The following is a 13,692-nucleotide window of genomic DNA, read 5'->3' as shown; positions in this document are numbered from 1 at the left end:
TGGGAAAATGACAGGTGATTCTATGGATGACACCCAAGAATTGCTTACGGATAACCAAGAATGTCCATTGATGTTCATAGAATCACCCAAAATGAATTGATTACAAGAGATGGGTTTCCCTTTCTATACATCGTATCTCAATTCCTAAATGCTTATTTCACGTTTCCAACAGTGTTCAGGACTTACCCTCTGTTTTGATGAATCTTTACATAATCTAGGGATGAATCTTCACGTATCTCAAAATCTCTAGGAGACAATCGGTGTTATAAACTGGAGAGTACAGACACTGAAAATTTTCACTATAAAAACGCTACTTGATCAACTTTCAAGGCTGGTGTCGGAAAACTATGAAGCAGTTGAGGAATGATTCTTCTAATAAATGCTTCTCATTTGATATATCCACAGCTCAAATACAATGACTGAATCATACAGATGAAAGAAAATTCTGTACAAAATAGAAAAGTAAAAGCAGAAGAAACCTACCTGAACAAACTGCATGACATCCTTTCCCCTTACCTCAAAATTTCCACAACATATAAAGACGAAAAGTAAATACCCAAGTTCACTAAAGTATTAAGTATTTTTCTACCCTTCAAGTGCCAATCTCTTTGGAGATGCCTCGTATATAATGGGAATGGTACAAAGTTTAACTTTTCTGTACTTCAAAATAGCTCCGTTAGTAGAGGGTCACCTGTTGCCATGAATCTTAAAAGTTCGATGAAATCTGACTCACTGGAAACGGTCCATGGGTGTATGGCTGGGGCTTGAGCAGAATAAATGTTTGAAGAGTTGCTGGATGATGTCTCTGGCTTATAAATCATTGTATTGAGCACAGAGTCATATTTATGAGGTAAATCCATTGCCATGAAAAACAGGGGAACTGCTACCTTATTATGGATTTCAAATTTTCCCACAAGTCCTACAAGATCTACAAAGTCCCCAACAAATTGTCGAGGAATATAGAATACCTCGGAGCTGCGTATACTGAGACCCTGCTCCCTTGTGCTACTCTCCTTGTAACTGACCTGTAAATGAACTGGCATAGTGCTGACAACTTTCTTTACCATGTCTGCTTGTTTTGAAAACCATTCGGAGTCTTTACCATGGATTGAGGCTGTAGTCCAAGACTGAGGAACCTGGAAGAGATAGGGAATGAACGAATCAGTGAGTGTTTGTCTAAAATACAGGGTGTTGTACTTGGGAATTTGCATTACCTTGTCAGTGATCCACAGCTTAGTCTTGTCTGCTTGCAGTAAATTCCAGTAGTTGAGAATGGTATTGTCCTGCAGGAATAAGAACCCTTCCGCACTGGTAAACCTGTCAAATATTTTGGGGAGATACCTGCGTGTCATTTCAGAATTGTAAGGACAGCATAATACACATTAAAAATGATGAAAATTAAAGCAAAGGCTGTGTTCAAATTGCTAACTATTTACCATATTAGAAGATCGCCTATAATTACAACCTGAATAAGTTGGTGCATAGGATGTAACTTTGACTTTGAGTCATTTCCAAGTCAATGATTAAAAAGAGACTGACAATTCTAAGAATTTGAATAGGTTTCTTTTCCTCAATTCTTATCAAGTATATTGTTTTTTTATAAAAAAAAAATAGATATCAAGTATAATGTTGATTCCTAAACTAACTAAAAAACTATAGTTCTATATCAAATGGATGTTCCGATGCAGATTAAATTGAATGAACCAGAAGAAACAAGACAACATGGAAGGCCAATCAGATAAAATCTTAGCAGAAGACAACCCAAAATCCAACATGCATCATCAGATCTAATAAAGACACAGATATCTATACGCACACGCAAAGAAAATAACCAACGCAATCTGGTCTTGCCAAAAGAAAAACCCACGAATGTGTGGAAGTTGGCATTGACAACAAAGAAACCACGAACATTATCAACAACTTACTTATATACTTGGTCCAGAGTAGCTTGCTCCACAGCTAAATCTGTTTTAGCACCGTCCGACAAAATCACCACGCTTTTAAATACCCTGCCATAAAGCAATCTCCACTCCAACGCAGTCCGCTCCACTGGCCCACCGACAAACATGATCAAAACAACATTGCCAAAAAACTTCCTCCAGCGAATCAAATTCCCTATCTCATAATTTACTGTCTCTGATTCCTTAACCCCAAGATGCACAGAAGGTAGTTTTTGGGGAATAAATTCCTTCCGGTCTGCAAGACCAATGGCTGTTCTCGGCCGATCCAACTTTATGGCCTTCTGCTTTGGCTGAATATACCCGACAGCAACCAGGTCTTGAAGCCAAGCTGCAGTGAACTTCACCTCCTTCTCAGTCCAAAACCCTTCTTTCGCCATCAAATAACTCAATTCCAAAATTTTCTCAAATAAATTAATCTTAGTAGATCTCCAAGTAACCAAGAACTTAATTAATCGACCCACATTTATGTGAAGATCCTTCTCTTCCATAAATGGGTATGACTCAATCTTATCATATCTATAAATAGTTGGAGGATAAACAACAACAAAACCACCAATCTCCCACAACAGTCTTTGTGCCCAATAACCCCTCAATACATCAGAAGCCATTGTACTAACCGAAACAGGAAGCATCAAAGACCAAAATGCATTAGAATGAAACAATGTATTAAAAGAATTCAGTGGCACCATCATACCTTGTGGTAAAGCAACTTTTGGAGCATGCTCATCAAACCTTATGTCAAATGCTTCCGAACCTGACCTCCTTGTGAAGTAAAAAACTGAATCAACATCCGGTAAGCCATTAGATATACCTTGTTGAATGTACTGCAATCCTCCAAATACTTCACTATAGAACTCCTCATGCCCAACTTCGCCTACATTTTCTAAAGGCAATCCCCTAGGCCAAATTGACCGTTGCCCGAAATGAATGTATGGATTCACAACTGTTCTATTCGGATTTTCATTACTATACTGCAAAAGTTTCTCCTGCATTACATCCACATTTGACAATTTCAGATCAAAGTGCTCTCCAAGATCACCATCAATCACGTCGCCACGATCATCAGCGTCGTATATCATTTTCGCACCGTGTTGGGTAGCGAAAAGGTACCCAACAGTCTTCCTTACATAAGAATCATAAGGAAGGTAGTCCAAAACTCGAAAATCCAATTTGGCCTGGTCATCCATTGACAAATATATCACTCCCTTGAGACTCCAATCCACTGGGGTCCTTGAATTCCCAATTGCAAGGACTTGCCAGCCCTTGAGTTTGACCAGTTTTCGAAGTGAATCAGAAGGATAATCTGAAACAGAGACCACAACCCATCTATCTGATCCGAAAGAAGCGTAATTGGAGGACTTATCTGAAATGGGTTTGATTGACTTGAAGCTAAGTTTGGGGAATTCAATGGGTTTGGGGATCTTGAGGTGGGATTTGTTGAAACAGAGGAAGGTGGAGGGAGAGTCATTGGCATTGTAGAGGAAGAAGAGGGCAGCAATGGTGAGGGTTAGGAATGAAATGGTAGTGATCTTGAACAGATTAAAGGAGACCCATTTGGGGAAAGTGAAGATTTTGGACTGAGGGAAGTGACTTGCTGTGAGAAGGGGTTGCTGGGGTTTGGAGGGTTTTGGGGTAGAGCGGTCTTGGACCAACATTTGGATCCAAAACTGCTCTGCTTTAAAATCAAAATCAAACTAGAAAAGGGTTTCAAATCCTTCGGCTTTAGGTTTGTGATGATTGATGGGTTTGAATTGAAGAGTTTGATCAATGTGTGTTCTAAAAACTCAGAGAGCTCAATTCGATACTGAACTGTGTCTGTGCTCTCTACTTTGCCACTTGTACTATGTACTTAGTCTACACTCCTCGTCACTGAGAATTCTTTTTTTCCTTTTTTTCTTCTTCCGTTTCTGGGTAAGCCACCGACACAACAAGGTACGACCATTTAGAGAATCTCAGGCTCTCGGTCAAGAAATCAAATATTCAAAAGAAGAATAGGCAAGACTTGCAAGAAGAGTAATAGGTTGCTGAGAGATCAAATTAAAACAACATAACTATTTGTAGGATACTTGTATGTAGTTGCTTTATTTCCGTGTCCTTCGTTACCACATTCCTTCAGTAAGTTAACGATTTTACTAATTAAATTGATGGAATTGGGGAATGGGGATACATAAATAAAGCACATAGAGCATATTAACTCAGTTTAAAAATGTAAAGGATAAAGTGAGATTTTCAGTAAAACACAAAGGCACATCAATAATTAAGCTAAAACACAAATATTGGAAGAAAATGGTTATTGACTGAAATGGTCCTTAACTTTTGCTCCAGTTTCATTTTGATACATCAACTAAATTTTTCATATCAATAGTCCTCCAACTATCTATTTAGTATCAAAATGGTCCTACCATCAAATTTTGCTATTAAATTCAGAGTAAAATCGTTCACATGTTAGAAGCTCCCTCAAATTAGAACCCTAGCTCCATATGTGGAGGGGTGGGCTTCATGAGTGGCCGTGGGTGTGATGGAAGGAAAATATATATTATTCTTCTATTAAAACCAACCAACCCCTGTGAAATTGAAATATCAATAAAACAGATCTTTTACCCCAAATTTTTTTACAACAGACTTTTTTTTTTTCTGGTTGTGATGGAAGGGTGGTGTGGATTTGGTCTCTGAGAGAGAGAGAGAGAGAGAGAGAGGTCATAGTGCATGGTGGGGTTTTGGAATGGGGAGGAATGATGATAATTTGGGTAGGGGTTGGCCGAAAGAGGGGTTGGGGTGGTTGGTGATGGCATTGGCGACTGTGATGGTGGTAATGGGTTGGGTTTTCATCTCTTTTTTTAATCATTTTAACTTTTTCAATCAATTAGAATTTGGAATGTCCATTCATTATGAACAAGATTTATCAACATTTCTTTAAAAACTCCATCCTTATTAATGGTTTTATAGTCAAAGTTATTTGGAAAAAAAAAAAAAAGTTTATTGCAGGGAAGTATTCGTTTTAATTTTCAAATGTTTATTTAATTAAATTTTTATTAGAGTTTATTCCATATGGACGATCTCACCCCTAAATTTAATGGTAAAATTGACAGACTTTGACGGCAGGACCAATTTAATATTAAATGGAGAAGTGGCGGAATATTGAAATGAAAATTTGAGTTGGTGAAATAAAATAAGACTGGAGCAAAAATTGGGATACCAGTACGTTCAATAACCCAGAAGAAAGTGAGAAAGACTACTTTCTTCTTGTGAACTTAACATTCATTACCAGTACAATTAGAGCCTAAACTACAGCCTTCTCCCCTCTCTCCACCCCCCTCCCTCCACAACTGACTACACGAATCGACTACTCTATTATGTATATTCTCCCAAATACCAGTTCCATTTGGAGCCAAAACCATTGCAACTTCATTGATTTCATCCCCCAAGTATACCATTATGAATCATACTACCACACAGACTTGCATTTTTCCCAGCTATATTGCTCCTGTATCTCTCACTTGATTCAAAACTTCGTAAACGGCATCACGGATTTAAACAGAAATTATTTCAACTCCATCGTGTGAGATCTTTCTCAATGCTCATGTTTTTAACATCATCATCATCATAATGAGGTTTTTCTATAGGTCCACATAGTCATAATATAGCTCCGGGACGCCAACTTTGCCACTTAGATACAATTGTCTAGGAATATCGCATTTGAGACTCGATACAGCATCGTTTTGCGTCAAACTTAATGAACCAGTCAATGCAAGCAAGGGTTCTAACAAAAATGTTTGATTCTCACTCTCAATACTCCTTTCTTTTTCCTTTTCTATTTCTTCCAGCAAAGCTTTACCCGTCTCAATACCTATTGATCATAAAAATCATCAAACACCAATGCCACACAACACACACAAGACCACATTAGAATTTATGTTTATAATTTGAGGCCTTTAATCTCCCAAATAACTCTCAGAAGAATTGCTCACCTGCAAGGTATCCGCCATGGACATAGCCGCTATATCTCTCGCTTGTGTGTTCTCCACTGAAGAAGATGCAGCCTAATGGGGCCTGGACATAAACATAAAAGACGAAGAAAAGTAATGTCAGTTGGTTACAGAGCTTTTTATTAATCTGTGATCTATTTTCTTTTCATTGATCAAGGAGCTCTGGTTAAAAAGATAGCAGATCAGAGAAAAAGGTACATGTTCTACATATCTGCTGCAACCCAAATACAAGATACATAAACTTCAGCGAGCAATACTATCGCTACAATTTTCTTTTACCGTTTTTCTTATATTTTTGTACAAAATTTTCTTACTCCACGATGTCACATACCATGTAGATCAAAATGATAAGTGTGACAAGCCACATAAGCAATGATATCATAGAGTAAAAGGTTTTGTCAAAGTTAGCAGATTCCAACTTACATTTAACAATCTTACAGGTCATCATATGCCTACAAATACATCTAAAGGCTCAGTTTATAAGTTGTAACCCCATGAGATCGTTCTCCTTGACGCAAACCAGCTATACTCTGTTTAATTATCTCAGTTTAGGACTTACCAAAGATGAAGGACGCTGAATATTGGTAATTAGAGCATAACGATTCAATCAATCATCTTTACGTACGCTACCAGATATGTGAAGTAAAACTTGATCTATTAATTGAGAAATAGAAGATCAAAGAGAGAAGGCAAACCTTGATGTCACGAACAACTTGGCCATTAGAGATTACTGGGTAGTTGCTATAGCTGCCTCGCTGGAACCTATTGTTCCACCACTGAGGTACAAATATATCAGTAGCTTCAGGAATGTTGGGTCCAAACATGTCCCTAAGAGCCCCCATGGCTTCTTTCAATGTTTCCTCATCACACTGAGCTTCCACACGCTTTGATTCCTCATTCGTCAACGTCACGACCAGTATATTGGATCCAGGATATGCATTCTCCATGTGCTGATAACATGGCAACAGATTAGCAGTCAGCTTGGAGAGAATATGATGAGGTAAAGATAATCCAATTCTAAACTTAAAATATACTATATGTATCAATCTCACATATTTTATTTGTCATAATATAAGTTTAGAAATATCTGTCAAATAAATAGTTTTGTAAATGAGAAAGACAGTGACATCTCACAACTAGCCACTAGTTGTCCTTAAAATATATGGATTTTTTCCTAATAAAACGAAAGAAGATGATTTTAATATAATAGAGGTTTGAGATTTGATCATAATGTACAGTATTCAAATACTAAAGCAAATGAACAATAGTTGGGATACTGATTGAGCTCAAAGCGAAACCAATATTGCCAGCTCTAAGAAAGTGACAGAGATATCTAGTTTGTTGATCAGAACAAGAAAAGAAATCAATATTTATTACCATAATATTGTAAATGGCGGTAGTTACAACCTAGCTCTGAAAAACACGCAATATAATGGACAAGGTCGTTTTCAAGTTTCAAAACTAAATACTGAGGTTATCTAAAAAGAAAGAGGTGCGGAGTTTATGTACTAACTCATTTAGCAATTTGTATGTACCCAGACTGGGGAAGCAGCAAGATTCTTATCAACCAAAACTAAAATGACAGCTTGGTTATACCTCATAACATGATATATATTTTTTTAATACAAGCGATATTGGGGGAGGAGGGAATAGAACATAGGACCTCGGGTGCACAGGTAAATGTTCTTAACTACTTGAGCTACATGCCCTCCCACCTATGATTTTAGGTATTGAAGGTTGCGTTCAAAGCTCTTGTAGTGAGCAATCCTAAATTTTAAATGTTTTTCCAAGATTCATGAACCACAACACTTGAAATGAAAATTAAAATGTTGTCATTTATCGAATTAAATTAAATAACTAATAATGGCTTTAAAATATGACAGGCTAGTAGGAAATTCTGTGCACAACAAATTTATTGAATCTGTTGATCTGCTGGAAGCAACATTTAACCAACCTGCCAAAATGTGTAGTAGCCTCTCCGCTCATGGGCATAGATGAAGAACTCTTTTCCTGGGCCACAAGGCCAGAACTTAGAGGGGAACTTGAGAAAGATCTTTGTGTACACTATTACATCACATTTCTGTATAGCCTCAGTTTTCCACCTCTTTGACATAATTTAATTCACCATGTTAGTATGATTTCAAGCAAAGTACAACAACTATATCAAAAGAGACTTTGAATGAGATGGCTTTCAGTCATAGAGAGCAAACATTAACTAGTTTTGTTACGTTAAAACAAAAATTACATCCTTGTTAAGTTGTCACCAAGAGTATTGGCCTACCTAAGCAGACAAAGCTATATCATGACATAATTGTAGGTCTTATACACCAGCGAGAAAACATAAACAGACCACAACTACACACTGAGATGACTTTATAGCATATAATTTGTACTACCAACTCCTTTCAAAGAAGCTGCTAAAATGTACGTTAACCTTTGCAAATGTTGTCACTTCACACCGTTTTTGGGTCTAATAGTTTACACAAGGAAGGCACTAGCAAATTTTTTTTTTTTTTTTTTCTTGTTTTGGAAAGTAATGAAGGCACCAACTAATATAGTAAGGCAAATACTGATCCGCATTCACTATTTTCTGATACTGATTCGCATTCAACACCTACATTTATTTAACCTATCGGCAAGCCAATGGGTTAAAATTCTATGGATCATATAATCCATGGGATTGGCATACACTGCTCACCCATCTTCCTCATGCGTCATCAACCAGTGAACCTCATTTAATGAGCCCAGCTATCCATAAATTCTGACTTTCTTCCAACTAAATTGCATTTAATACTGTGGACCAACTCCACCTTAATAAATATCAATAAACAAATAGTAAACTCCCATCTACAGGGACCCATATGCTAGGCACCTAGCCCTTCAGATTCCACTATATATATATTGGACCAAGCAAAGTGAATGGGCAAAGATTCTCCCCCACTAGATGCATATCCAAATCAGTGTGAAATGCATGATGAAAGAAAGAGAGAGATATTATATGCACACAAAAATTCATGGTCCAATAACTGAAAGACACATCCACATCTTATGTCAAGAAAAGTTGTCTGTTATGGCAAATTGGATAGTGAGCCTAGTGACATGAATGAAATGAAATAAACAAAGAGAAGAGACGTACGGGCAAAGGTGGATTGAAGGCAATGAGCTCGCTCTGGAGAACGCCAATGCTAACAGACAAAACCACGTAATTTGCTTCGTAGACGCAACCATCCTCCGTCATTACCGTAACGCCGTTTCTCGAGTGCTGCAACTCCCGAACAACCTGCCCCAAATCAAGCATGGAATCATCTTCATAAATGTATTAACAGTAAATAAAATAAAATAAAATAAAATAATCTGCCATAAAACAAAATCAACTTGTGAAGAGCCCAAGGCAACAACCCCATAAGATCCTGGGCAGTCAAACTAAGAAAAACTGTGCAATCTGAAATTCAGACCTATTTATCTCACAATGAATTTATAGTTTCTCAAAGGAGGTGAACACAACAGACTCTTTTTTTTTTAAAATCTTTTTTTTTAAAGCGGTAGAGGCATTGCACTCATAATTACACTATAAGTATAATACAAATACAATAACTACAAAGGTTACCATTACAACTCAACAAATTCGGAAGAATTTATCAACAACATTAAACTCGTACATTATTCTTATTTCTTATTTGAGAAAAGTAAAGACAACAAGCCAACAAGCCCCATTAACTGGAGAAAAGTGACCACACCCCCTATTTTCATGATCTTATTTGAGCCGACTTGACATTTCAACTCAACGTTTATTGTTCATGGGTCATAAACTCAATAATGAACACTGTGCAGCGCAATGGAAACTCGCACTTTGGGCCCTACTAATTTATGAGTGATAAAAAAAAGCTTTCAAAAGGTCACAAAGATCATGGCTCTTCATGGTTGTACGATTGAAATCAGAAATTATTGTTACAGAGTCAAATGAATGGCACTCAAGATAAAAGAAAGAAAAGAAAAGAACAGAAAAGTTGAGTCCCAGCTTTGGCGTAAACACTTCAAAATATATAACGAAGGTCAAAGAAGTCACAATATCATTCGTTACGAGAAAAAACAAACCCAGTATTGGATATCATCATTGATGTCAGTAGCAAAACTAAAGAAATAAAGTCTTTGGAAAACTTGATAGGGAAGTGGTAAGTAATGTCACATTGAAACAAAAGGCCAATGGAGTCTTTGGCCATTTAGCCTGTTAGCTTTTCTTTACGTTTCTATGTTTTGGGTGGAACATCCTTATCTACCACTTACTATCTATTACTAATAAAAGAAAGTGTAAACGGACAAAAATAGAAAAACTTATATGAGACGAAAATAGTACTGTGCAAAATAATATTACCTCTATTTCATACAAGTGTTTCTCGAATAAAAAAAATGAGAAAATCAGCTCTACCAAATCTTTTCTTGGAAACTTCAAAATTTGTTTCTAAGACGTGTTTATGAACTGCTCGACTTTACTATCAGAATGATGCAATAAAGATAACAAGATCCAATTCGTATAAACCAAAACAAAAATATTAGTTGACCCTTTTAAGAAAGAAGGTGTAATTTGCAATAGAATAATGATAGTTATTATATCATTAGAGAAAAACAGCTTTCAGAAACGTCATTATCCGCAAACTCCCAAAGCTGGGTCAATCAATCTCAACAGCAAAAAGGAAATCAGCGCACAGAAACAAACAAAACAGAAAATCAGCTTTTTCATCTCACACTTTCTGTTCTTTTATCTGTAATTTTTTACTCGTATTCTGTCCCTATGATTGGGTAACTAAAAAACAGCAAAAAGGAAGACACCTTTCTTTTGAAAAATTGTTAGAATAATAGTAAAATGATAATGAAATAAAACGAGGAGGATCAGATTCTTGTACCTTGTTGAACTTGAGACGATTGTCCAACAGTTTACCCTCAGAGGTGAAAAGAAATTCTCCAGCCATTTTGTATAGCAGATGCTCATACCCTCTTTCATCCGCCACTAAAAACTCTCGTTCTCCAAAGTCTTGGAATGTTGATATGGGCTCACCTTCTGCACACAAAACACATTTCTCCAATAATCAAAGTCAGAAAGTAATCCATTCATAATTTAGGAACAAAATTTCATCTGGCATTCATTTTTGAAAGACGACTAGAAAATCTCAGCAACCAAACAGAAAATTGACCGCGGAATGAGGTGTGAAAACTGACCTGGCATCTCAAAATCGTGCAGGATGAAATCAATAGCCAGCTCTATCGGCGTTTTTGGCGTACTAGAAAACAAAATTAAAAATTAAAAAAACACACACACAAACCGTGACTATAATTAGAAGAAAAAAACGTAATCAAAACCCAAATTCCTCAAAAGTAAAATAAAATAATTACGAATATCTACAAAACCAACACATTCCACAAAGGTAAATTTCGCGGAAAAAACCCAACAATAAAAAATAAAAAAAATAAAAAAAAAACAAAAAAAAAACCAAACAGGGAAATAAAACTAAATTTAAAATAGTAATAAGAAGAAGACAAAGCGATCGAGACATTATAATGAAAGAGAGAAGGAGACATACGAAAACGATTCGGCGGCTTTGGTGACGTCGCCACCACCATAGCAAGAGTCGGCTTCAGACTTCTTCAGCTTTTGCATCGCCGACTCCACGGCCTTCTTGTACGAGTCCGCGGCGATTCCACTCGGAAATATCTTCCCACTGCAGTACACAAACAAATTTTACTCGGCAAGTTATTTATATTGGTAAAATGGTGCTAATTTAAGCTGATGGAGCTAAAATGCAGCGCAAAAGCCCAAAGCAAGCAGTTCAACATTGGCGCATAATAGCAGCAAAACCAGAAAAATCTAAACTGCGCTGTTAAGACCAAGATGCTGAGACAAAACGCCCGCGGCGGTGTTTAAACTCGAACTCGTTCGTTCACCAACGGAGCAAAGTAGCAAACGACGCATAAATAGACGCGAGGGGCAAGCCGTTACGGTAAGCGCAATGCGCACACGGTGCACTTTAAGCAAGGAATTCACTAAAATGAATGAAACCGAATACGGACCTTTGATCGTAGATGTTGAAGCGAGCATTGCTGTAATCGGAGAAGAAAGTGCGGAGATTCGATTTCTGGGCAAGCTCCCAGACCGGGTTCGACTCTCTGCCTCCGACGCCGACTATCCAGCCGGCGCCGAGCTCCACCGACAAGCCTCCGAAATCTTGTTTTCGGATCCTGCCGCCGATACGGTCTGAAGCTTCCAGAATCACTACGTCCTCCACGCCGTTCTCGATCAAAACCTTCGCCGCCGATAAACCTTTAGAAAAAGAGAGAGAAAATGATAAGGACGAGAGAGAAATGAGAGTCAAAGTAATCAAAATCGACGGTGGCTATGAATCTCACCGGAGACTCCGGCACCGACGATGATGACGGAGGAGCGAGTAGGGGACTCCATGAGAATGAGAGAGAGACCAAGAGAGAGAGAGAGAGGTGTGTGTTGTGTATTTGTGTATTGTTTGGCTAGAGAAGCAGAAATAGCGGGAGTCGGTTTATATAGTTTTTTTTGTGGGGTGGGGGTCCGGGGTTGGGATACTTCAGGTAGAGACAGAGAGGAGAGAGATGTTGAGTTGTACACGAAGAAATGTGAGTACTTTTGTCTTTTCCATTTCCCTCTCTGGTTTGACGGGCATTGACGCGTCGACGCGGTAATCACTCACACGTTACGCACGTGATGTTTACCTGTAAAACTTTTTCTAGTTGTAAAATTTATGAGGGTGTTTTCGTCTTTCAATAAACAAAGTTAGTGTTGAGTAGCTTTTTTTTTTTTTTGCCAGAGAAATTTTATTAAAGCCCAATAGATAAGTTTACATAATCTATACTAGCCTCTTGTCACGTTTGTGCTTTGGTTTTTAATTAGTTTTTTTTGGTTATGCAATATCATTTATTTACATCAGGTATAGATATTTAACAATATAAATAAATAAAACTGAAAAGAAAACAGAAAAAAAAAAAGAAAAAAAGAAAGAATATGGGTGAAATGGAGTGGGGAGTAAAAAGAGGAATGTGGATGGAGTAGGGGAGTAACTTCCTCCATATAAGTACTTAGGTGGAATTTATTTTTTATTTTATAATTGAGCAACTTAGTGTTTTATCATTTTACCCTTATTATATTAATTTGCAGTCTTTTAGCACTTTTGTTAATGAAGAGCATTTTTTGAATTTTTGAATATTTTATCTTTTTACTTTATAGATATAGACATAGATACATAAAAGGATAAGGCAAAAGGAAAGAAAAATGCCTTTAATGAAAGAAAAATATTTTAAAATGAACATATTTATTAAATAAAGATAATATAGTAAATTAACATATTCTATTTTTTTAAAAAAAAAAAATAACAAGCCAAAGACCAACATCTTCAAACATTCCCGATACCGTCTCTAATTCTTGCTAGCTACAAAAGATGCAACGGCATGTGCAGCCCTATTGCATTTGTATGTGGAAAATGAAAACACAATCGTTCCCAATTTTCGATAAATTAAGAAATAATCGTGGGGTAATTTATAAATGCAATCTCTTTATTGTTTGACAAAAGAAAAATAAATTTAGTTTAAAACAAAGAAAATTATGATAGGATAATACACCCATACAAGGAATTGATACACCTACATAGGCCAATACCACTATACTAATGGTATATTTACTAATCCGTAATCAGATGAGGAAGAATTGAATTGAGGAGTCAAAATTC

The 13,692-nt window shown here is 36.9% G+C and overlaps 2 protein-coding genes across 2 annotated transcripts; both read right to left on the bottom strand.

Annotated features, from left to right (window-relative positions):
- Positions 1-356: 356 nt before the first annotated feature.
- Positions 357-4,016, bottom strand: LOC117620118 (probable glycosyltransferase STELLO2). The gene is made up of 3 exons (XM_034350233.1): positions 1,926-4,016; positions 1,215-1,341; positions 357-1,136 (listed from the first exon to the last, which is right to left on the bottom strand). The coding sequence occupies exons 1-3, from the start codon at positions 3,614-3,616 to the stop codon at positions 663-665; spliced, it is 2,292 nt and encodes a 763-aa protein (XP_034206124.1). The 5' UTR covers positions 3,617-4,016; the 3' UTR covers positions 357-662.
- A 1,083-nt stretch (positions 4,017-5,099) lies between these two features.
- On the bottom strand, positions 5,100-12,447 carry LOC117620211 (polyamine oxidase 1). Its single transcript, XM_034350350.1, has 10 exons — positions 12,347-12,447; positions 12,011-12,260; positions 11,524-11,661; positions 11,162-11,223; positions 10,849-11,003; positions 9,084-9,227; positions 7,902-8,051; positions 6,643-6,897; positions 5,930-6,011; positions 5,100-5,808 (listed from the first exon to the last, which is right to left on the bottom strand). Exons 1-10 carry the CDS (start codon positions 12,396-12,398, stop codon positions 5,579-5,581), a joined length of 1,518 nt encoding a protein of 505 aa, XP_034206241.1. The 5' UTR covers positions 12,399-12,447; the 3' UTR covers positions 5,100-5,578.
- Between the last annotated feature and the right edge of the window lie 1,245 nt (positions 12,448-13,692).

The sequence above is a fragment of the Prunus dulcis genome, chromosome 2 (genome assembly GCF_902201215.1).
Source record: "Prunus dulcis chromosome 2, ALMONDv2, whole genome shotgun sequence".
Lineage (NCBI taxonomy): Eukaryota > Viridiplantae > Streptophyta > Magnoliopsida > Rosales > Rosaceae > Prunus > Prunus dulcis.
The sequence above is the reverse complement of the archived record's forward strand: the minus strand, read 5'-3'. Positions and strand labels throughout refer to the sequence as shown.

Bases quoted from the DNA above. Each gene is read 5' to 3' on its own strand.
- LOC117620211 (XM_034350350.1), bottom strand. From the start codon at position 12,398: ATGGAGTCCCCTACTCGCTCCTCCGTCATCATCGTCGGTGCCGGAGTC. The intron at 11,004-11,161 runs GTCAGTTTTCAC...TTTTGTGTGCAG, and splicing joins GCACGATTTTGAGATGCCAG to AAGGTGAGCCCATATCAACA. The intron at 5,809-5,929 runs GTGAGCAATTCT...TATGATCAATAG, and splicing joins CCATGGCGGATACCTTGCAG to GTATTGAGACGGGTAAAGCT.
- LOC117620118 (XM_034350233.1), bottom strand. From the start codon at position 3,616: ATGTTGGTCCAAGACCGCTCTACCCCAAAACCCTCCAAACCCCAGCAA. The intron at 1,342-1,925 runs GTAAGTTGTTGA...AATGACACGCAG, and splicing joins ACTCTGGACCAAGTATATAA to GTATCTCCCCAAAATATTTG. The intron at 1,137-1,214 runs GTAATGCAAATT...TATCTCTTCCAG, and splicing joins AGCTGTGGATCACTGACAAG to GTTCCTCAGTCTTGGACTAC.